The following is a 21,146-nucleotide window of genomic DNA, read 5'->3' as shown; positions in this document are numbered from 1 at the left end:
AGGGTGTTGGATGAAAGAACAGCTGTAGTGCCGAGTGCGAGGGCTTAGTCGGGGGCGGCCGCCGCTAGTAACGCGAGGCCGAAGCCAGCGCTGACAAAGCTCGGCCTCAGGCTGCTGAGCGCGAGTGTTGACGCGTGCGGGCGACGCGCAGAGGCGACCCGGCGAGCCTGACTCAGCACCGGCCAGCTGTTAGCGCGACCGCGCAGGCTCTGGCGACTGAGCACAAGTTCGACAATCACAATCGACGGCCGGCGATAACCCCACACAGCGAAATAATTGCCTCCGCCACCACCACAACCATCCACGCCGCTACCATGTCCAAGGTCGCAGGGTGAGCTCCCCGCGCTCCCCGCGCTCCCCGCTCGATCCCCCGGGCTGACACGCGCAGACGCACCGACTGGGCCGAGGAGGAGGACGAAGACCAGCTCGCTCTCCCGGCGCCCCAGGTGATCAAGAACAAGGACGGCACCGAGACCCTCATCTCCTACTACATCCGCGAGGATGGCAAGAAGATCAAGACCACCCGCCGCATCAAGAAGACGGTCGTCAAGCAGGTCGTCGACCCCCGCGTCGCCGAGCGCAAGCACTGGGCAAAATTCGGCCAAGAGAAGGGCAAGCCCACCGGCCCGCAGACCGACACCACCAGCGTCGCCGAGAACATCGTCTTCCGTCCCCAGGCCAACTGGAAGGCCTCGGCCGACGACAAGAGCGAGCACGAGAAGAAGAAGGCCAACCTGAAGGACGCCAAGATCAAGTGTCGTATTTGCTCCGGCGACCATTGGACCACCAAGTGTCCCTTCAAAGACACCATGGCCCCCGAGGGCGAGCTCGGCGCCGGCGGTGCCGACGCTGACGAGCCCGAGGCCGCCGGCGGTTTGGGCGCCGGCTCCTCCAGCTACGTCCCGCCCCACCTCCGTGGCCGCGCCGGCGCAACTGGCGAGAAGATGGGCGGCAAGTTCGAGCGGGACGATCTGGCGACCCTCCGTGTCACCAACGTGCGTGCCCCCGCGTGTTCTGGACGTGTTTGGGGCATTGAGCTGACGAGCGACACAGGTCAGCGAGTTTACCGAGGAGCAGGACCTGCGCGACATCTTCTCGCGCTTCGGTCACGTCACCAGAGTCTTCCTGGCCAAGGACAGAGAAACCGGCCGTGCAAAGGGCTTCGCCTTTGTCAGCTTCGCGGACCGCGACGACGCCAAGATTGCGTGCGACAAGGTGGACGGCTGTGAGCACCCCCGCGGACAGAATGTTGAAGCGTGTAAGCTGACAAAAGGCAGACGGGTTTGGCCATCTTATCCTGCGCGTCGAGTTTGCGAAGAAGTCTACTACTTAGGTTGTCAGATGGCTGGGTGTGTGCATCTCCTACGGCGTTGGCTCTTAGTTTCGGTGGACGAGGGCTCTTTCCAAAAGTTGAGGTTGGGTGTGGTGTACATGCTACGAAAATACCATGATGAAGTTTGGCAGTCTGCATTTGACACGGTGTCCGCGCAGTGGGTAGCTGATGGACCATGGCACGAGGAGTCGGTGGCGGGAGTGGCGCAGGGCCTTTGTAGCAGAAGGATGCGGGGCCAGGGTGTCGATTGGCTGAGGAATTCAATGCGCCATACGATAGACAGCAATGCCGTCCCACGGGTGGTGAAGGGCGAAAAGTGGAGCGCGGGTGCCCTGGCCGGCGGGCGGGATGCGCTGCGCCTCGTGCTGGCGCGCCGGGCTTGCTAATTATCGCCGTCACACCCGCCCTCAGTGTTCCGCAGCCTCGACCGAACAACACCGCCCGCCTAATGATGTTATGTCGCTGATGATATTTGCGCTGCCACCTGCCCACTCGCCCTCACACCTCTGACCCGCCGCCCTCGCTCGCTTCCGCGCGCGCCTCCTGCCGCCGCCATGTCCTCCGCGCCCTCGTCCAGCGCCGACCCCAAGGCCTCGCCCGCCGACCAGCATGAGATGAAGGACATGTCGCATCCCCAGCCCTCGCTCCCGATCGAGGAGGATGTCATGCAGCTGGCACGTCTCGGCGAGATTGGCGCCATCCAGAAGCTCTTTGACTCGGGCAAATGCGATGCCACCTACCGCGACGAACAGGACATCACGCCGCTCCATGTACGCCTCCTCCGCACACCTCCGCCCGCGCGCTGACTGAGTATTTCCACAGTGGGCTGCCATCAACAACCACTACGCTCTCTGCCACTTCCTCCTCAACTCGGGCGCCGACGTAAACGCACGAGGCGGGGATGCCGTAGCCACCCCCGTCCTGTGGGCCGCCAAACGCTGCAACTACTACATCGTGGCCCTGCTCCTCTCGCGCGGCGCCGACCCGTTGCTCACCGACGACCAAGGCTTCAACCTCCTCCACAGTGCGACCCTAGACGGTAATGTCTTCCAGTTGGTGTTGCTGCTGCACCAGGACCTCCCCATCGACATCCCAGACGCTCAGGGCCACACCGCGCTCATGTGGGCCGCATACAAAGGCTTCCCCGCTGTTGTCGAGGTTCTCCTGCGCTGGGGCGCAAACGTGTACGCGCGCGACGACCAAGGCTTCACGGCACTACACTGGGCGTTGGTGAAGGGTAGCGTGGGCTGCATCCAGAAGCTCATCGAGTACGGGTCGGACCGCTTTGTCGAGAATAACGACGGCAAGACGCCTGCTATCACCGCCCAGGACATGAACACCGGTCGCCAATGGCACAAGGCCCTTTCTGACTCAGGCTACAACCCCGACGGCACCCCCAAGTACTTTCCGCTGCAGAGCTTCGTCAAGGACCGGAGAGGCTTTCTCAACAAGTTCTTCTTCTTGTGGCCCTTCCTCATGCTCATATGCGTGCTATATATCCTGAGCCATATGGTTATCTACATCGCTATCCCCTTAGCTCTTGGAGTCTCGTATATCCTGCAGTGGGTCGCGCAGCAGTTGTTGAGATGGGCACCAGGTGACATGAAGACCGTACACAAAACAGTGCGTCACTCCCATCGTTTTGTAGGGAAAGCTCTGCTGACAACCCCTTAGCCCTTTCTATCTGGCGTTTTTGCTGGCACTCTGTTTTGGGCTGGAGTTCGTTACATTACACACGTTCTACCCTGTAAGTTGACTCTGCATTCCGACGGCCGGAACCAAGACGCTAATACTTCCTAGGGACATTTAAAACCGCCCCCTTCACGAACCTCTGTTTCATGGTCTTCTACTCCTTGACGGCATATTTTTACTTCTTAACGATGATTTCAGACCCCGGATACATCCCCAAATCGAGCTCACGGGCTCAACAGAAAGCCGTAATCGATGAGCTGCTGGAGGCCCGCAAATTCGACGAGGCCAACTTCTGCGTGCATTGCATGGTCCGTCGTCCACTAAGGAGCAAACACTGCAAACGCTGCAACCGTTGTGTTGCCAAGGAAGATCACCATTGCCCCTGGGTCGACAACTGCGTTGCCAACAACAACCACCGCCACTTTGTCATGTACATCACCTGCCTAGAGTTTGGAATCCTCTCACTCGTCCGCTTGGTGCTGGAGTACCTAACAGTGCTGCCGCCACCAACCGAAACGCCCGAGTGCAACGTCCTCGACCCCGAGCTATGCTCCACCCTCCACAAGGACCCGTTCACCATCATCCTCGCCATCTGGGCCTGTCTCCAATTGGTCTGGGTCACGATGCTCCTCGTCGTCCAACTCCTCCAGGTCGCCCGCGCCCAAACCACCTTCGAAGCCATGCGCCACAACCACGGCCACGGCCCGCCGGACCCGCTCACCTCGTTCATCACGACGGGCAGCACCTCCGCCGTCGGCGGCCAAGTCGACGCCGCGGGTGCCGGTCCCGCCGGCAGCAGCGCCGGCGGCCCTGGCGGCCCGCGCGGACACCACAAGGCCGGCTGCCTCGAGCAGTGGAAGCGCATGCTCGGCATCGACACCTTCATCGCCACGGCGCTGCACGGCTCCAACGCCCAGGCCGTCCTCGCCCAGCGCCGCGAGAACCCCTTCACCCGCGGCTGCGTCGCCAACTGCCGCGACTTTTGGTGCGACCCGGCGCCCATGTTCAGGAAGCGCGAGAACGGCGAGGCGGTGCTCGGCGGCGACCGCGTCAACTGGACCAGGGTGTACGAGCCGCCGCCGAAGATGAAGGCGAGGAGGGGCGGTGGTGGTGGCGGAGACGATCAGGGTGGGAGGTATGAGAGCGTTGCGGCTGAGGAGGAGGAGGTGTGAGATTTTATTTTTTTTCTCTCACACTCTTTCTTTTTCTTTTTCTTCTCTTCGCATTGTTGGTGGCGTGGCGGAGGAAGGAGTTGTGATGGGGGCGGGGGGTTAGAGGGGTCTTCCTGCTGGAGCGGGGGGGATGTTCTGTCACCCCCCCTTTTTTTTTCTCTCTCTTGGGGTTCTCCCTTGAAAGCGGTCTTAGAGATGATCGCTTGGGGGTTGGGACGGGTTGGTGCACACACACACACTTCTTTTACCTACATTGTCTAGGGTAATGGATTTCGAGACGCGGGCCAGCGGGTGTTTTGTTTTTTTCTTTGGGGCTGTTCGCGCGCTGGGACTGTAGTAGTAGTACATGAGATAGATAATGATATGAGAACCAAATAATGAACGGTTACAAAACATACATGGATCTTCGCGCAAAGGGAGAAGAAAAGATGAGATGAGTTTAATGATGGATGTGCCTACGTAAGGTGTGTGTGTGTGTGTTTGTGTGTGTGTGTGTGCTGTGGACAAACTCTTCAAAGTGAAGTCCGGATACACAACTATTGGATGGAAAGGCCCAGTGCTGTGAACGCGCACGAGATTCCCCGTCGAGATTCCCCTTCCTGACTAATGCAAGGCAGTGTTGGCAAGGGCATGAACAGAGGAGGTCTGTGTCAGAGATTTTCCCTACATTCTACCTTGTGGGTAATTGCTGCTGGAAGTCAAGCCTAGAAAATGATCGCGAGTGGGCATCCGCATGGCCTCAGAGCAGGGTAGGCCCGGGACCGATACACGGCTCTGCAAAGCGGGGAGTGCAAGGGCAATGGTTCTAGCCCCCTCCCCCGGCTCAACTTCTTTGGATTTACGCAGCGTCGCCAAGCCTCCCTAACTCCCAGCTTGATTATGCATATCTCTTTGGCGAATGTTGCTTGTCACTCGGTGAAGGAGTGGCGGACGAGAGAAAGAGTAATGCTGTGCGACCATATGATTGTGTAAAATTAGATGGGAGGCGTTAAACTTGGAAGGAGTATCTTGGCGATGTGGTGTTAATATATCTTTCGGAGGACCCGTAAGCGGAAGCAACGTACGGGGTCCTCGGACAAGTGATTATTTATAGTAAAGCATTATAGCTAAGTGTTTTGGTACATGGAGGTGAAGTTATCTGCCAGATTCCGACCAAGCAATCTACAACACGTCTCATTTATGACTGAATGATGAAGAAAGATTGAAATTAAAAAGCGCCCGACAGCTGCTTTCTTGAACCCCCAAACATTGCAATGAGCCATAAAAAAGTTACGCTCAATGTCGAAGATGCCATAGGAGATTTTCGAAGCACATATTGGATCCGAATGTCAACTTAACATGTCACAGAAAAATTCTAAGATTTAAAACCACCCGAAAGACAGGCACTGCCCAATATATATGGCCGGAATGATCTTTTCGAATTCTCCATACACTTTACGTCTACCTCCTTCTGCTCGTGCTCCTCATGTCGTTCCTGCCTCCCTTCGCTAGACGTCGAAAGAAACGAAAAAGCAAACGGAAAATCCGAAAGCCACAACAGAATTGATTCTCTGGGATGCATTGCTCAACACTCATTTCCTGCTCGCTCGCTTCAGCGGCAACAACTACATAGAGAACATGACCAAACATCAAAACTCCCAATGACATGTGCTCTCACATGCTTTTTAACCCCCACCGAGGATGTAAAACTCCCTCTGAAACTTGTAACAAAAACATCCGTATTTCCCATCGCTTTGCGAGACAACAAAAGAAATAAAAAGACACAAGGAATAAGAAAAACAAGCAAGAAGTAGAGAGGTTACCGAAACCCAACAAAAAGGAAAAAAAAAAACAGAATAGTAACACACATCTCCAGGAGGAGAGAGAAAACCAAAAAAAAGGAAAAAAAAGGGGGGGTTTGGATGGCGGTGACGCGCAACATCATCGCACCCACCACCCACCACCCACCCACCCACCATCCCCTTTCCCACATCACTCACTCACATGCCCGGCGGCCTGATCAAGTCCTGCTCCTCGCTCAAGATGCCCATGGCCCAATGCACCCTGGTGCCGGGATTCGTCCAGATGTACCTGCGGTCGCTCAGCTCCTGCCTGGCCGCCTCCTCCTCCTCCAGCGTGAGGCTCCTGCCCTCGCTCGCGGCGCGCTCCTCCTTGCGGCCGCTGATGCGCTCGTCCGGGTTGGTGCCGGGGTCCTCGCGGCGGTAGTCGTAGCGGGGGCCGCGGCCGGCGAGGCCGGCGCGCTCCCACACCTTCTGGCAGCCGTTGGCGACGAGCCCCGCCGACGCCCAGCCGGTGCGGGCCTCGATGTCCTTGACGTTGGCGACGAGCCAGTCGCGCTGGGCGGCGTCGGCGTACTGGATGCCGGCGAAGAAGAGGGGCATGATGCACTCGATGAGGGCGGCGCCGATGGACGGGTTGAGCGGCGCGCCGCGGGGCCCCAGCCCGCTGAAGATGCCCGCGACGATGCGGCCCGTGTCGGTGGCGAGGCGCGCCGTCTGCTGCGCCGCCACGCCCGCCGCCATCATGGCCGCCGGCGGCATCGTCGGGTGCGACCGCGCGAGCATGATCTCGAGCATGTGGTACTGCGCCCACAGCACCGCGATGTCGAAGCTGCGGTACTGCAGCGCGGGCCCGAACGGGCTGGGGATCGGCGTCGTGAACTCGTCGGCGAGCGGCGCGAAGGCCGGCCCCAGGTGCGCGGCGTAGTGCGAGAGGGCGTCGCGGATGGACTGCCATTCCGCCACCGCCTTTTGGGTGGCGGCTTGGAGGCTGGCCTGGTCTTCGAGCTTGACGGTTGGGTTGGGCGAGGGGGACTGCTCTGGTTTGAAGGCCGAAGGCATGTACCGCGCCGACGAACTGGGCGCCATTCCGTAGAACGGGATCTGTGGCGGCGGTGCGCCACCGCCCGGTGGCCCTTGTTGCGGAGGCATTCCCGGTCGCTGCGCCTGAGGAGATTGACCGGGTGGAGGACCAAATCCTGCTGGAGGTCCTGGCAGACCCAGCCCGGGCCTCCATTGACCACCATTCATTTGTACCGCCTGGATCTTCCTTTCCCGATCCCTTGATGCGAATTCCGAGATGCGGCCGAGGAGGAGCATCGAGTGGTCGTGAGTTCCGTACAGTGCGTCGGGTTTGCCAAGGGGCGCGCGTGGTGGGCAGTCTGACCATCTGGCATAGTCCATCCTGTGGTGAGTTAGCTAAACCCATCTTTATACGAGTTCGGTTGACGTACAGAAGCCCATTGCCACTGATGGCGCTCTGGAACCCGTCGTGCCTCACAAACCACCACCACAAATCTTGATATGTCTCGTAGTGCGTAAGATCCGGTTCTGGAGCCTTGGCACCGCTTCTGCCCTGGTCGTCAAAAACCTTTCCAAAGTCGTCGTAGCGGACCTGGCGGCCGGTCAGGTTGCTGACGACCCTTTCATCCGGTAGGTTGCTCGGCTCCTTGTTCAGGTACCGCGGTTGCTGCATGGTCAGGCCGGGGTTCTCGTAGGCAAAATTCCGCTCGAACGCATCTTCTTCCGCCTTTTTCTTGCGCCACGCTTTTGTCATGCCTGCGTAGTCGATCTCGACGAACAGCTGCTTCGCACCCAAAAGGTGGCTGGTCCACTTCACATGATCGGCAGTCATCACCTCGTAAAGACCAAGCATGAGAGAGGCCGCCAGCGTCGTGACATGGTGTCTTTTCTTGGGGTGTCCCACAGCGTGATGTACGCGTTTCAAAGCGTAAGCGTAGTGTTTGAACGAGGGCGTGACGGAAGCGCGTTGCAACTTGGCGATGTGCAGCGAGGACAAGGCAAGCATGGAGTGAAGCAGACCCTGATGGTTCAGCGCCATCATAGGAAGCGTGTAAGTCCACAAGGACTGCTGACTCGGGTGGACCGGACGTTCACTGAACATGGCAGAGGCATTTCGGACTCTTCTCTCGAAGATGGAAAGACTGGGGCCGGTGGCATGGATAAAGTGTGCAAACACACGCGCAGTCTGTGGGTTTCGTAGCGGATTCGCGACCTGTTCCGCGCGGTATTGATCCAAGATGCCCGAGTAGAGGAAGGTGTTGTAGTGCCTGACGTTCAATTCGTTCACGCTGTCTTGGTGGATTTGCATCATCAACTCAAAGTCGCGTTGTTGACCATGAGCCAGGGCCTGCTCCTGCGCGGGCAACAACTCCATCTCGTCGTCCGAATCCACGTCATAGTAATCGTCGTCTTCATATTCTACCGCGGCTTCTTGGAGGACTTCGGTTGGGCTGGCGTGGTGCTCGGAAAAGCCGGACATTTGAAGTCCGCCTCTGAACGAGACGGCGTGTTGAGGGGTTGGTGTGGGTTGTCCTGTCGCAAACCGGCGCGTCAGCCTACTACAAACATGTCCTTGCCTTTGATTTTGATTTTTTCTTTTGGCGATCAATGGCTCTCACCGTGCACGGAACAAACAGACCAATTTTAAAAACAGAGCTGCTGCGAGGGTATGAACGGCATACCTATACCTGTCTGGCCGGCGTCGGGGGAAACCTGTGGAGGCATGGCCGGGTACGGGCGTGGAACACTCTCGGGGGACTGCAAGTCGAGGCGCTCGTCCTCGTCCGGCCGACGGCTCGCTACCTTCTGCCACACCAGAACATCTTGGTCTGCCGCCTGCATAACCTCTGCGGTCTGAGTTAGGGGAAGTGGCTGCCTATACGTATCAGCCGCCGTGGTCGCTGCAGGGTACTGGAAACCTTGGCTGTACTGGGTCTGTTGCGGCGCGTGATTGTGCTGGCCATATTGTTGATCTTGTGGTGGGGGAGAATATGCGGGTATCCCTTGTCCCATGTTCGCGGTGGTGTGATACGGCAAGTGTACGGACTGCCTTTGTGCTTGTAGGGGATATGAGGGCTGAGGCTGGATTTGCCGCGAGTATTCTGGCTGCATGGAACCCATCGAGTACGAACGCTGTTGATATGAGGCGTGGTCCATTGCTTGGCTGTACGGGGGCGTCTGGGCGACATATGAGCTGTCTTGAACCAGCCCACTGGTGAAGGCGCCGCCAGTGAAGGGGTCGACTCCGGTGAACTGGCCGTATTGCGGCAGCGGATACTGCTGCTGGCCGGGCTGCAGAGCGCCATACGGCATGCCCGAGGCCTGGGAGCCGGGAAAGGGCTGCTGGAAGACGGGGCGGCCGCCGGGGATGACGCCGCTGTGGTAGGGGAGGGTGCTCGCGGGGGTGCTGCCGGGCCAGTCACCGATGGGCGGCTTGAAGATGACGCGCTGGTTGTAGCCCTCGCAGTGACGCTTCGACTTGACGCAGTTGTTGCAGATGGGCCGTTCCTCTCCGCACTTGATGCGGCGCTTCCGGCACGTCAAGCATCCGGTCTTGGTTCTCTTGCGGGCTTTGGTGTTGGTCGAGTCGGCGGCTGCCTTGGCCTTGGTGCTGCCGTCTTTGGCGGCTCCAGCGGCGCCGTCGAGGTTTGGGCTGGCCTGGTGCTGCGAACCAGGCGACGCCTGACCTCCACCGCCAACGGACGACATGGATGTGCTTGCGCGAGAAGAGGGTTGTAGTAGTCAGTTAGTTCCGGTCTGGTAGTGGTGATTGGTCACGCTTGTCGACGCGGTCCTGGGCAAGAGCGGACCGAGGCGGGATCCACAGTCGATCTGGGCGGCAGGGCGGCAGGTCGGGGCAGGCACGTAGGTAGGATTTTTTTTTCTTCCCGCTGCAGGAGCTGGCTAGGGCAGTTGGTCTAGGGGCGGCGGGTGGAATCCTGAGCGGGAGGGCGTTGGACTGGCGTCGAGCAGTTGGAGCGGACAGCGGTGGTGAAAAGTGACGGGCGAGGTTCAATCGGACCGCAGGGACGTCTGGCAGGTGGACTAGGGGCGTACGGACGCAAATGAAGGAGTGGGCCGGCGCCACAGTGCCAGTGGGGTAGCCGGTGCAGGCTGGCCGGCAGGCAATTGGGCGGGCGGCGCGCGGAGGCTAGGGCGCGGGCAGCGGGAGGCTAGAGGCGAGGACGGGCACGTCTGGGCAGCTTAAAATAGGCATGACCTCGCGGCGGCGCAGGGCGTGTGCTGGGAGAGCGGAGGGCGGTGGCACAGGCATGGGCATGGGCAACGTCTTCGGAAAGCTTAAGGCTGTTATAACGCAGCCTCGTGGTAGGGCGGCGGAGCGCGAGGGCCGGCGCAGCGCCGCGGGCGTGTCCAGGCGGCGGGGACGGGGACGGAAAGTGGGCTCGCCCGTTGCCCGATGCGGCCGTGATAAGCAGAGCCATTATCTGCGACGAGGCGCTGGTGCGCGCTCACTCGGGAAGGACGCAGGCCATCGTGGTGGACTGAAGTCGGCCGCGCGCGCCCCGTCGGCGGATGGCGCCCCGTGCGCCCACCAGAGCCGCTGCGACCGCCGACTCGCGCCGCGCGCGCTAGTAGGGCAGCGCTCTCATCACTGACGAGGCTAGGTACTACTCGCAGCCTGCAACGGCGCGTCGAGGGCGCGGGCGGAGATTCCCGCCCTCATCACGCCCCGCTGCCCACCGGCGTCTGGCGCGTCTGGAGGCCTCATCACGGCCTCACGGCCTCGCCGCCTCGCCGGGGCGCAGCTTGCGGCCGACAGCACGACTCACGCTGCCTTGGCGCCCCCGGCTCCGCGGCGTCTGCTTGGCGCGCGGTGCCTTGCGCCCGCCCAGGGAGCCCCCCAGCACCCTCGACGCCCACGAGCTGCTGCGCGCCGGGCAGGGTCTCTCCGCGTTCCCCGCGCCCGCCTGCGCTGCTGCCCGCCGCCCTGATTCGCCGCGCTGGCTCAGCGATCACCTCTCGATCTACCCGGGGCCAGCCAACTTTACCGCAAAGCTTAGCTCTTAGCTCTGTTCCGCGCCAGCGGGTCCCGCGCGCCCCTGCCCACTGCGCTCCTCCAGCGCCCGGGGGCGGGAAGGGCGGGCGCGTCACTCGGCCGGGGCGGGCGCGTGCCTGCGGCTGGCTGAGCGACGCCTGCGCGGTGCCTGTCGCTGCGACCTGCCCATGCCTCACGCCACGAGAGCAGCGACGGCAGTCGGCTGCCTTCCCGGCCCAGCTCCCAGGCGCGAACCCTGGGACGACCGCCGCCGCCGGGGGCAGCCCGCGCGCCGTTGGCAATATTGTTGCCAGACGCCTGGCGCAATTTGCCCCATTTGATGAGTTCATGCATCGTACGTGCGTAGCCCTCCACGCTCCGTACCACCCACCCACGCCGCCCGGAGCATTGCGCAGCTGGCTCGTACAGAAGACGCCGCCGCCCCTGCGAGATGGAGGGGGGGTCCCCCGCTCCGATCTCGAGCTGCGTCATGTTTGGCCCGTTGGTGCAACGTCCTGCCGGCTTCTGCTTGCTGCTGCTGCTGCTGCTGCTGCTGCCGCCGCCCTAGCTCCTCCACCAAAACACCGATTGAATATTGATTGACTGCTCTGCAGCTCTCGCCTGAGCTCTAGTCTGCGACGAGCGCAATATCGCGCTGCGCCGCGCCGCGCTGCTTACCAAGACGTAGGTAGGTACACGCGCGCGCCGCAATGACCGCGCCTTCCCTACGAGGTAAACAGAAATACGAAATGGAAGGTCGGGATCCCAAAGGCGTGCGAATCCCCTTGATTTTGCCGCGCCAAAAGCCTAGCAACGGGCCGACAACGTTTCGGCCTATAGTAGTACCTAGCGTGCGAGAGCCAATATATGGGTTAATCTTTTTGCCTCGCAACGTTCCACTCATCAGATGCGGAGAAGCTCGCGCAGAGCACGCACCGAGGAAGAAAAAAAAAAGAGACAGGTAGGTAGGACACAGTCCCCGCGTCGGACGGGTTCCTCCGCGCATGGCTGCCATGCTGACTGTGGGCTCCGGTTAAAAATAATCCAGGACGGAGACGGAGCAGAGACATGGAGGGCAGAGCCGGGCGCTGGAAGGCCTGACGACGGAGGTTGGTTATGCCTTGTGGCCGCGGGCGGCGAGCTGATCTCATCCCGTCGGCTGGGTTGGACTCGAGTCGGGGCACTACAGGCGAGGGTGCTTGGGAGGGTGCGGACGACTCAGGCAGCGCAGCGCGGCTTGGCGCGAGGCCCTGGGTAGAGAGGGGCGCGGCAGGGCGCCAGGGCAGACGTCAACCCTAGGTAGCCTCTCCTGCGCAACGCCGCGCACCGATGATGAGCAGCAAAACAAACCGCCCGTCCTCCACTCACAGCCCCTCTCCCCACCTGCGGGCGACGATCGCCATTGGACCCAAAACGCGGCGGACCGCATTAAAGTCTCTCCATCAATCAAGGGCAATCCCGCAGCGCTGAGTCGCGGCGGCAAGCAGCGAGTCGGCGTCTGATGAAAAACGGACCGCCCGCGCTGCGGCCATGCGCTGGTTGCAGGGACCAAGGGTCCCAGGGACCCAGGGACTTAGGGACCCAGGGACCCAGAGCGGCCACGCGGACGGGGCGGGTGTGGTTTCACGGCTTCGCGTGGGTGGCAGGGCAGCTGGCTGATGACTGCCTGGCGGCCTCTGCAGCCCGCCTTGGGGCCTGACGATGGACGATGGGAGGAGCAGAGCTGGACAGAGCCGGGCAGAGCTGGACAGAGCTGCGATCACCGCCAGCAGCCGCTGCCGAAAATAAACCATCGCTCCCTGCAGCTGCTGCCGCCCGCGCCGCTGCGCCGGGACGTCTTCTGCCTAGTTCGCCGTGGTCGACGGCCATGCGACGGGCTGCCCGCTGCCGTCATTGTCACATGCCCGCCGCGGTAGTGCGTGTGCAACGTCGCTTGCCCAGCTCCCCGCCCGCCGGCTGCAGATTCCTCGAATCCTTCCGTGCCTCCTCTAATAGTAACTAGTCAGGAAAAATCAATAGGGCCCCAAGTGGGACGCCAGTGGCTCACCACAGACCAGGCCCACGGAGCATCGCGCCGTCGCAATTGTGTGTTGCGCCGCGCGGCGGCTGTGTTAGGGTTGCCAGCTCTTCTGTCAACCCACCGCACCGAACTAGCAGCTGCTGCAATATGGGACATGTCCGGATACGGCCGCCCACGGCCTGCCCACATGGCGGGCTTATTAGCTGACGACGAGGGCACCACACCACGGCTCGGAGCACCCGGCCTTGCCTTGCCGCGCATGGCTCCAGCATGTCGTACGACAACAAACGGCCGTCCTCTATTTCTCCTCTCGGTTTTTCCTTGGTGCTTATGGAGCACTGATCCAGGGCCGGGCCAGGATGGTGGGGGTGGCGGCGCGATTGGTTGGCACCACCCGGCATCCGCCCGCCTCGTCTGTCTATCATCTCTCTCTTTTGCCCGTCTTCCCTGGCCCGCGGGCAGCGGCTGCGCGTTATGCGGATGCGAGCATGGCGCGCGCCTTCCGACACGCTCACCAATCCAAGGCCGGGCTGAGTCAAGATCGTAGAGCATAAGCCGTGCTGGTAACACTTTCAACGCCTCCGCCGTCGAAACCCCTCCATCCAAATATACCCACACCGATCTTTGCCGCGGCCCGCCGGCCTGCGAGAGATCATTGCCGCTCGCAGAATGGCACGCAGATTCAGGATCAGATCGCAAAGTTTGCGCTGTGACCAGCGATACATTAGCGCGTGACGGCAGCTGAGAAGGCGCTGGGCATGGCGCAAACTCTTGGGCGTCGAACTCCCCTGTCTGCCTGCCTGGGTAGGTCGAGCAGCTTCGACAATGACGACAGACTTCGGCCAGACCCTGGCGCAGTGGACGACGAAGACTGAAAAGAAAAAAAAGAAAAGAAGATAAAGACGCTACATGTTTCTCTCGACCTACAAAGCGTATTCGTACGTCCCTGCATTAGCGGGCCTGCCGTGGCCAAGCAAAAATAAACTCGACTCCTTCGTTGGAGAAAAAGTGATTGAGCGCACACACCGACCCCCTGTGCTGACGATGGCGGCGCGTTCTTTTCTCCTTCCCCCTCTCCTCGGATTCCTCGCATCCGTCGAGTCTCTCTCGGATAGGCCGGCGCCAGCCAAGCTGGCAAAGTTCGGTCATATCGGGCAAGTGAATCACCCACGGGCCGTGTTTCGCCGGCACTGCGAGCTGGATAGGCTATAGTTGGAAGAACACGCGAATGACGTATTTCGTGTTGATTAGTGCTGTTGCTAGGGTGTTTCATTGATTCTTGCCTAATGCGTCAGCTGCTGTATAACAAGGTGGTGGCGCTGTGGCCGCAACTGCCGCAATGGGCTGGGCGGGGACCCCGGCTTGGGCGGTCGACGTCTGACCAGAGCCTCAAGATATCATAAAAAAAGAAATAGGAGGTCATGCATAGACACGCAATGCTCCGTCAGGCGCATGAACGGCAACATAGTCTCGACACCATCCAAATCCGACGGGGGTCGCGCAAGTCCGAACGGTATTGACGTGCGGCGCCTGTATGCGGCATCGGATGCAATGCGATCTTAGACAGGCGTACGCAACGGAAATCAAAGAGGTCGCTGTGGCCGGGGTAGACGGAGAATGCCAGGTTTTCTTCTATGAACGTCCGAGCACGTAGCAACTCCTCGCGGTGGAAGTTACCGAGGGCCGATGGTGGAGGTGCACGTCATGGATGCACGCACGCAGGCCGCCGCTGTTGGTGAGAGTGAGCCAGTGCCTGTGTGACTGTAGAAACCTAAAGGACATGCGTTATTACTTGCGAAACCACAGGTGCAGGAGAAGGACACACTCTGGCCGCGGCTATTTGCGCGACGCCTACCTGAGTCAGCCAGCCAATGGCGGGGAGCGACTTTCTCCTGCAGCGTCAATCACAACCGCCATAGATCAGCAGCTCTGCACTGCAAATCAAACGTAGAGCAGTCCTGCGGGGAACGGTTGGCCTTGGTGCGCGACCCGGAGAATTCCATGCGAAATGCCACTTCTTCAGACGCTGGAACGGACGATCCTGAGGTTGAAACATGAGTCGGAGATTCCGGCTGCACGGGGTAACAACGACGCGGTGGGGGCGGCCAAATCCTGCATGGTCAGCAGCAAGCAAGCAAAACATGGACACGCGCGCCATGCCGAGTCGACTGTAGGGACGAGAGGAAGGGCGGTGCCTCCCTCGCCCTCTTTGCTGACGGAAAAGGACGGGGGACGAAGGAAGGACCCATCGTCAGCACGGTTCTGAGTGAGGGTGAGTGATTATGATTCATAGCTTGGCACTCTAGCCCGAAGAGGAAGTACCGAAGATCTGGCTGACAGGGATGTGACACCAATGAACCATGATGAACAATGGTTGCCGACTATGAGTTCAGAAAACACCATTCTGATTGTTTGGATATGAGAACGTGGAAGTAGATAGAACAAGCTTATATGGCTTCATGTATGTGTAGACGGACAATTGAGTCAACGACCATCGTTCGAATAGCAAGCATTCGGTACTGGAAGGCATGTCAACAATTTTTTCGCAGCATGAACCACACTTCAGATGCAGCAATGAAGAATAACATTTGCCGATCTAAAAGAAAGAAAAAAAGAACAATCTCCTGTTGAACGATACCGACATCGTCTGAGCATCGCCCAATCTTTCCCAGATCCTAAACTCCAGACAAACCTGACCGAAGCACACGCTGACGACGTAGCCTCAAGATCCCCAGAAAGAAAACAACAACAGCAACAAGAAAGGGTAAGACGCTACTTCCTATCCATCATCAGCTTCCGCAGAAGCTCCAACTCGGCATCCCTCCGCGCCAGCTGCAGCTTCAGCTCATCCCTCTCCTTGGATACTTCCTTCACCTCATCTTCCAGCTCCGAGATCCGGTCCACCTTCTTCTGCCGGTACTTTGCCGCCGCGAGGTTGTTGCGGCGCCGTTTGTCGGCAAGCGTTTCGTCCGCGGGCTCGTCGCCCGAAGCGGCGCGCTTGCGCTTGCCGCCCGCCGAAGAGGAGGAGCCTGAGGGAGATGAAGAGGCACCCGCCGGTGCGTCATTGGAGAATGCCGACTCGGCCGTAGAGTAGGGTGACGGCCGGGAAGAAGGAGCTTTGCTGGAGGGTTGGGTAGATGCAGCAAACGAGTTGAATGAGTCTGGTGCTTGTCAGTTGTCTGGTAGCCGCAAGGGGACCGACATGTACAAACCTGGTGCGGGGTTCAGAGTAGCGGCAAGGAAAGATTCGTTGTACATGTCAGGAGACTCGTCCGAGTAGTTTGATCCAGTGTTTGCGCCATCAAGCGCGAACAGGAGCGGGTCGTTTTGTAGGCCGCCGAAAAGATCGAACGATGCCGCGTCAAACGCACCGTCCAAGAGTGGGTCGGAAACGGACGAGGGGGGAAGCAGGGGGTATGGTTCCGTGAAGGAAGCGAGAAGATCCGGTGTAGAGTTGCCGTGTGTGAAAGCGAAGTCCAAAGATGTGCCGGTGAGATGCGGTGCAAGGCAGCCGTGGTTCCCAAGGTGCGATAAACCACTGGTGTTAGGTTGGATAGTATGTTGCGAAGACCTGGCTCGGCACGTAGTAGAAGACGGAGAGCTTGTTGCAGACTGGCATTGTGTCCAAGTGTTGTCGTTGTCGGGAGAAAACACGAAGAAAGGGCCTCCCACAATCGAGGCCCGAGGGAAAAGGTAGAAGCGGAAAGGAGAAGCCGCTGAGGTTTGGGGGTGGGCCTGAGGTTGAGAAGAGGACGAGTATTTAAGGACGGCGAGAGGTGGCAGTGCGGAGAAGGCGCTTTCTGCTAGAGGCTAGCGGGCGGTGCCACAACACCGACGGTCGCGGTCTCCGCCCAGGGCTCGCGGGATGCCTGTTTGGCCTTGGCGCCGGCGCCGCCGACGGCTGCCAGCCTACCACAGAGCGCAGCAGACGGTGCGCGCTGACGGGTGTGGATTCGGCGTCCAGGCTGGCGTTCCTGTCGTGCGGCTGCTCCGCCTAGCACAAGGCGCGGCGGAGTCAATCGTGCGGTGACTCATCGAGGCCTAGTTCTTTACACGCTCCTAATTCGGGCATGAGGGCTACGGGCTCGGGCCACACACCGGCATGATGCTGACACCCCCCCTGCGGCCCTGCCCACCAAGTGCAACAACACCGCAGCCAGAGCGTAAACTTTACTTGTTCGGTCTTAGCATGTGGAACCCAGCTCTTCGAAAGAGAAGCATCTCATCATCTTGTTTAGCTGCTCGAACGTCGCCAACGCGGCCCGCCAACCATACATCGCTCCCCCACTTCCCTGATCCATCCCGTAATCGGTATAAGCCTACATCCCACACCGTATGCCATAGAACTCCCTACTTGCAATGCATCGAAATTTTTGTCCCTCCGTCTTGTTTCTTTCCAGAAGATCGAGTCGTATTCCCACCCCCTTCTCCCCCGTCACTAAGCCTGGCTTTATCAACACCTAAAGCTTGAAATGTAAAAAAGCAGCAGAAAGAATAAAGACCATCCACCATCCCATCGATCGCATCCCGATGAAACAGGAATATGCTAAGCTTTACAACCCCCCTTCTAATCCCTTTTCCGACCCTGCTTGCTGTCGTAATCGTCTTGAACTTACAGTCCTGCTCAGCCGGTGAAGCGGAACCGGGTCGCCTCGAGGCGACCTAGGCCTTCGCGAGGCGCGACGTTACGGCGGCGGTACGAGTTCGTGAAGTCCTGCAGCAGCATGCGGATCTTGCGGACTTCGTTGGACTGGATGCGCCTGGTTCTCCCATCAGAAGCACTGTACGTAAATTTCTCAGGAATAAGGGAATAATACTGGTTGATGTTGTTCATCAGCCGCTCCGCCTCTTGCGGGCTGATGGACCCAGGCGGCAGCATGCTGACGGTAGTCTTGACCCACCCCGCCACCTCCACTGGCATCAGGTTGAACATTTCAAGCAGAACACCAGAAGCGTCCGGGAAGCAGTCCCGAGGGAACGTGTACATCATGCCAGTCATGATGCGCTGCGTTAGCTGCTCTCCTTGACCCGTGATCAGGTGTTTGACTGCCGTCTGGATCTCGGGAGGGTTGACGCGAGGCTCGTCGCCCCAGTCCGACGAAGGCGGGTTGTCGGTGCCATAGGCGAGGAAGTCGCGCAGGAAATGCAGCGACGCGATGAGAGGCTCCTCCTTGAGGAGAGTGAGAGCCGTGGTAGCCGCAGAAAGGATCGAGGGCATGAGCGGGGACGTGACCGACTGCTCTGGGAAGAAGAGGAGGACGTCCACAGACAGCCGGAAGAAGTCTTCGATGACTACACCTCAGTTAGAGAATCCTACAACCTCCGAAACCTTAGGCTATACTTACCATCAGGCAACTGTTCTGGAGGAAGGTCGCTGAGTGCCCTCAGAAAAGTCGTTGCCTGTTGAGAGTAAAATTGGAAGACAGCTGCAAAGGTATTCGAGTCGATACCCTCAACGCCCGGAGCAAATTCCCTCACGATGGAGTCGGTAGCCCAAAGGAAGCAGCCCTGCCTTGATGACGTAAATCCCGAGGCCAGCTTGTCTGCCAATTGAGGAAGCAGAGGCGCCATGTGAGTCCGGTAGGAGAGGACCATGTAGCGCCAGCAACGGCACACGCGCTCAAGGATTGGTGAAAATGTCGTGAAGTTGTCGGAAAGAGTGGCGAAGACCGGGAAGATCTCCTGGCAGTATCTGACGCAGGGATGAGGCTGAGTAGTGGGAATGTAGGGTTGGACCCATTGTATGAAGATAGTAATGATTTGCAGCTTGTCTGTTGTCTTGTTCAGTAGAAAACTCGAATGAGCGCATCAAAGCAAACTTACCAGCAAGTGCGAGCTTAGCTTTGTCATCAGCGGCAGTCTGGGCCATCTCCATAATAGTCTTGAGAACGGGATCGCAGTATAGCTTGAGGTAATCATAGATAGCCTCAGGCGGCTGTTCAGCGAGCACAGACGCAACACCGTCTGTCAATTCGTCCTGGCTGCTTGCAGGCAACCTGTCAAGCACGCTGGTATAGAATTGCTGGAGCTGAGGGGTATAATCCTTCAGCAGAGGCGCGCAGTCATTGCAGAAGAACTTGAACGACAGCGCCGCGGCGCGGACAACTTCCTTCGACGGGTGGTTGAATGCTGCCATGATGTAGTCCAGCTGGGGCTGAAGCGTTTCCGGGTGCTGAGCAGTCCACAGAGTGTATCGCCCAAGAGCCATGACGGCCTGGAAACGAACCTTCTCCTGGTCCGGAATCTGAACAAGCAGAGGCATCAAGCGTGGGAGCATGATGTTTTCGTCTTGAGGAACCATACGCCCCATAGCCCTCATAGCGAACAGAGGTGCCTCCAGCTTCTGCCATTCCGGAACGTGACCAGCCGACGCCTGAGGACCGAATTTGTTGACCCAGTCCTCGATGAGTCCATAGCATTTTTGCAAGCATTCCGTCACCCCGATGACTTCGCAGCAGTCCTTGAGCACGTCACCCATCTGGTGCCTGAATTCCCGGAACTTCTCCTCCTGCTCACGGTCACCCTCGAATAGATCCTTCTCGTCGCCAGATTCCGGCTTCGGGTATTCCAGGTGGCCGATCATGATGTCGACGAGCTTCGAGAAAACAGCCACGAACTCGAGTCTCGCTTGCATGTACTTTTCCAGGGTCAAGTATTGCTTGAGCTCGTACCAGAAATTGAACGTGTGAGAAATGGCGTCCCGTTCCGTGTCCCTCGCAGCGGCCTCGAGCACGGACTCCACCAAGCCTTGGAACTGCTGAGGCAGCCTTGCGATCAGCACAACCCAGGCCTCGCCAGCCTCTGCGAAGACTCGGGCGATGCCCTTGAACACCTCGGTATCCTCCTCTTCAGCAGCTTGCTCAATCTTGGGCCTCAAAGCCATAAGCTTGGGGTAGAGAGTCGAGATGACATTCATGCACTCGTCGACGTCCCTCGTCTCCCGAATGACTGCGCAAATACACTCGACAGCAGACTCAAATGGCTCGTCCTCGGAGAGTCCGTTTAAAACCGTGTCCAGCAGGGGGGAGTTGACGATATCGTTGATTGCGACCTCACGTGCCCACGATTGAATACAATCCATAAGCTGAGGGTTCTTCGAGGCCGCATCTGTGCTAATCAGTACAGTACTTCCAACGAAACATGGGTCAGGGAATCTACCGGACGAGCGGGCATACTGGGTTAGCAGGCCGAGGACTTCCTGTGCGTTATCCTCCAGCAGCTCCTTTGTCCTTTCCCGCAGCTCGTCTTCCTATTTTCATCAGGCATTAGATTTTGATTGCGCTTCGAAATATCGCCGCCGGAGTGGCTCGCAAAGCGGTGGTTCGGCCGAACGTACAGTGAGATTAATCTTTCGTCCTTCCGTTACTTCTTCCGGCAGGACACGCAGGAAGTCCAGGACGCAGGGGATGCTCTGGGGGTCGTTGCCGAGCGTCGAAACAACCAGCGGCAGGACATCCTTCCACTCCATCACTTGTATCGCCAGGTTTGCCAGGCACACGCAGAGCTGCATCCTGATGGGCTTGGGACCGGCGCGGAAGGCAGCAAGCACGCTCAGAAGGGTGTCGCGTAGCGGCGAGAGCGAGTCTCGCGGTAGCTGGTGGAGGTCATAGACAATCTGGGCGCATTAGCACGCGCGCGCTCCTGACATGGGGCGTCGCCCTTTCATCCTACCTTTCCCTTGAGTGTCGTCGCGGCGAACAGCTTGGCCTCCACGGCGGCATCGGGCGACTGCAGTATGGCAAAATTGGTGGTCCATGCCTCCTCCTGGTGACGGGTGGTGTTAGCGCGGGTGCGAGGCGTGTGGTTGAGCGGCGTTGTCTACTGACCGACTTCTGGAACTGCTCGAGATACTCGTGGGCCTGGCCTTTCTGAGTGCGGTCGACGTTGCTCTGCATGGTGGCGAGCGCTGCAAGGACAGGCGCAAAGGCCTGTTGGGCCGCCGCACCGTTGGCAGCCATGGTCGCGGCCTTGGATGGTCGGCGCAGAGGGGTGGTGACGGAGGTTTAGACAAGCAGGTGGGGCGGACTGAGGGGTGCCGCTACGTAAGGCGCATAGGATCGTAGGACGCGTCGGAGCCGGGCAGCCTCTGGGAAGCACGCAGATGGCCGTGAGGGGAGGAAAGGTGTGTTGG

The 21,146-nt window shown here is 59.4% G+C and overlaps 5 protein-coding genes across 5 annotated transcripts; 2 read left to right on the top strand and 3 right to left on the bottom strand.

The window, feature by feature from the left end:
* Positions 1 to 314: 314 nt before the first annotated feature.
* On the top strand, positions 315 to 1,333 carry BKCO1_12000120 (eukaryotic translation initiation factor 3 subunit g; the record flags this gene model as incomplete). The annotated part of the gene is made up of 4 exons (XM_020270612.1): positions 315 to 331; positions 389 to 995; positions 1,054 to 1,225; positions 1,278 to 1,333. 4 exons carry the CDS (start codon positions 315 to 317, stop codon positions 1,331 to 1,333), a joined length of 852 nt encoding a protein of 283 aa, XP_020132488.1.
* Positions 1,334 to 1,887: 554 nt separating this feature from the next.
* On the top strand, positions 1,888 to 4,197 carry BKCO1_12000119 (palmitoyltransferase akr1; the record flags this gene model as incomplete). Its single annotated transcript, XM_020270610.1, has 4 exons — positions 1,888 to 2,103; positions 2,156 to 2,956; positions 3,008 to 3,080; positions 3,134 to 4,197. The coding sequence occupies 4 exons, from the start codon at positions 1,888 to 1,890 to the stop codon at positions 4,195 to 4,197; spliced, it is 2,154 nt and encodes a 717-aa protein (XP_020132604.1).
* Positions 4,198 to 6,176: 1,979 nt separating this feature from the next.
* On the bottom strand, positions 6,177 to 9,707 carry BKCO1_12000118 (c6 finger domain-containing protein; the record flags this gene model as incomplete). The annotated part of the gene is made up of 3 exons (XM_020270609.1): positions 6,177 to 7,380; positions 7,430 to 8,531; positions 8,681 to 9,707. 3 exons carry the CDS (start codon positions 9,705 to 9,707, stop codon positions 6,177 to 6,179), a joined length of 3,333 nt encoding a protein of 1,110 aa, XP_020132605.1.
* A 6,080-nt stretch (positions 9,708 to 15,787) lies between these two features.
* Positions 15,788 to 17,119, bottom strand: BKCO1_12000117 (b-zip transcription factor idi-4; the record flags this gene model as incomplete). Its single annotated transcript, XM_020270608.1, has 4 exons — positions 15,788 to 16,176; positions 16,228 to 16,825; positions 16,929 to 17,009; positions 17,114 to 17,119. The coding sequence occupies 4 exons, from the start codon at positions 17,117 to 17,119 to the stop codon at positions 15,788 to 15,790; spliced, it is 1,074 nt and encodes a 357-aa protein (XP_020132650.1).
* Positions 17,120 to 17,639: 520 nt separating this feature from the next.
* BKCO1_12000116 (mrna transport regulator) lies at positions 17,640 to 20,973 on the bottom strand (the record flags this gene model as incomplete). The annotated part of the gene is made up of 7 exons (XM_020270607.1): positions 17,640 to 18,307; positions 18,361 to 18,786; positions 18,839 to 20,122; positions 20,174 to 20,264; positions 20,352 to 20,630; positions 20,687 to 20,779; positions 20,842 to 20,973. 7 exons carry the CDS (start codon positions 20,971 to 20,973, stop codon positions 17,640 to 17,642), a joined length of 2,973 nt encoding a protein of 990 aa, XP_020132651.1.
* Positions 20,974 to 21,146: the final 173 nt, after the last annotated feature.

The sequence above is a fragment of the Diplodia corticola genome (genome assembly GCF_001883845.1).
Source record: "Diplodia corticola strain CBS 112549 chromosome Unknown scaffold12, whole genome shotgun sequence".
Classification (NCBI taxonomy): Eukaryota; Fungi; Ascomycota; class Dothideomycetes; order Botryosphaeriales; family Botryosphaeriaceae; genus Diplodia; species Diplodia corticola.
Note: the sequence above shows the minus strand (reverse complement) of the source record. Positions and strands in the feature narration are given on the sequence as shown.